At 48.9% G+C, this 1,471-nt stretch overlaps 1 protein-coding gene across 1 annotated transcript; it reads left to right on the top strand.

Moving 5' to 3' along the window:
• The first annotated feature begins 277 nt into the window (after window positions 1-277).
• On the top strand, window positions 278-1,222 carry LOC114637169 (olfactory receptor 13C7-like). The gene has a single exon (XM_028785358.1). The coding sequence runs from the start codon at window positions 278-280 to the stop codon at window positions 1,220-1,222; it is 945 nt and encodes a 314-aa protein (XP_028641191.1).
• Window positions 1,223-1,471: the final 249 nt, after the last annotated feature.

Consider the following 1,471-nt stretch of genomic DNA (forward strand, 5'->3'; position numbering starts at 1 on the left):
GACATACTGCTTCCCTCAGGCATGCCGGCCCCACTGGCCCGACTATATCATGCCCACCCACCCCCCACCCTCCCCATCTATCATGGTTGGCTATCAGAGGCTTTTCCTGCTTGAACCAATGGATTCTGACCTCTCAGGCAACCTAATAATGAATTTTATCCCTTCAACACTGGCTTTATATTTAATTATACGTTCTAGAACCATGCCCACATCCTGATCCTGATGAGCAAGTGTTTGCTGTCTTCTGTTTTCTCAAGACAGGAAGAGAACATGAGAAATGGAAGTAGCCAATCAGTCCACAGTAGCTGAATTTGTCTTGCTGGGGTTGTCAGATCACCCAACACTGGAGAAGACATTCTTCGTGCTCATTTTGCTGATGTACCTGGTGATCCTGCTGGGCAACGGGGTCCTCATCCTGGTGACCATCCTTGATTCCCACTTGCACACGCCCATGTACTTCTTCCTGGGGAACCTCTCCTTCCTGGACATCTGCTACACCACCTCCTCGATCCCCCTTGTTCTGGATGGTTTTCTCACTCCCAGGAAGACCATCTCCTTCTCAGGCTGTGCTGTGCAGATGTTTCTGTCTTTTGCCATGGGAGCCACAGAGTGTGTGCTTCTGGGCATGATGGCCTTTGATCGTTATGTGGCCATCTGCAACCCCCTCAGATACCCAGTGGTCATGAGCAAGGCTGCCTATGTGCCCATGGCCATGAGCTCCTGGGTGGCTGGTGGTACCAACTCCATGGTGCAGATCTCCCTTGCAGTACAGTTGCCCTTCTGTGGAGACAATGTCATTAATCACTTCACCTGTGAGATCCTGGCAGTTTTAAAGCTAGCCTGTGCTGACATCTCCATCAATGTGATCAGCATGGGGGTGGCTAATGTGATCTTCCTGGGGGTCCCAGTTCTGTTCATCTTTGTCTCCTACATCTTCATACTCTCCACCATCCTGAGGATCCCCTCTGCTGAGGGGAGGAAGAAGGCCTTCTCCACCTGCTCTGCCCACCTCACCGTGGTGATTGTCTTCTATGGGACCATCCTCTTCATGTATGGGAAGCCCAAGTCCAAGGACCCACTGGGGGCAGACAAGCAAGATGTTTCAGACAAACTCATTTCCTTGTTTTATGGGGTGTTGACCCCCATGTTGAACCCCATCATCTACAGCCTGAGGAACAAGGATGTGAAGGCCGCTGTGAAGAACCTGGTGGTTCGGAAATGACTAATTCAGTCGGAGTGAGGAAGTGGGTTATTTCCCAGTTGTGTGCACATCAGGACTCGGCTGGTAACAATCACTTTTTCAGTATAGATTTGCTAGCCCTATAGATCAGTTTGGACAAGTTCTTTGTAAGTGACTGAGGCTGGACCATCAACTGTTTAGAATAGACACTTGTTCAAAATGAAGTAGAGCCAAGAAAAAGTGCCTATGAAAATTAAATGTTCTTTGTACGCCAACAAAATAAGTAATAAA

Source organism: Grammomys surdaster, unplaced genomic scaffold (genome assembly GCF_004785775.1).
Source record: "Grammomys surdaster isolate TR1022 unplaced genomic scaffold, NIH_TR_1.0 125212, whole genome shotgun sequence".
Classification (NCBI taxonomy): domain Eukaryota; kingdom Metazoa; phylum Chordata; class Mammalia; order Rodentia; family Muridae; genus Grammomys; species Grammomys surdaster.

Bases quoted from the DNA above. Each gene is read 5' to 3' on its own strand.
- LOC114637169 (XM_028785358.1), top strand. From the start codon at position 278: ATGGAAGTAGCCAATCAGTCCACAGTAGCTGAATTTGTCTTGCTGGGG.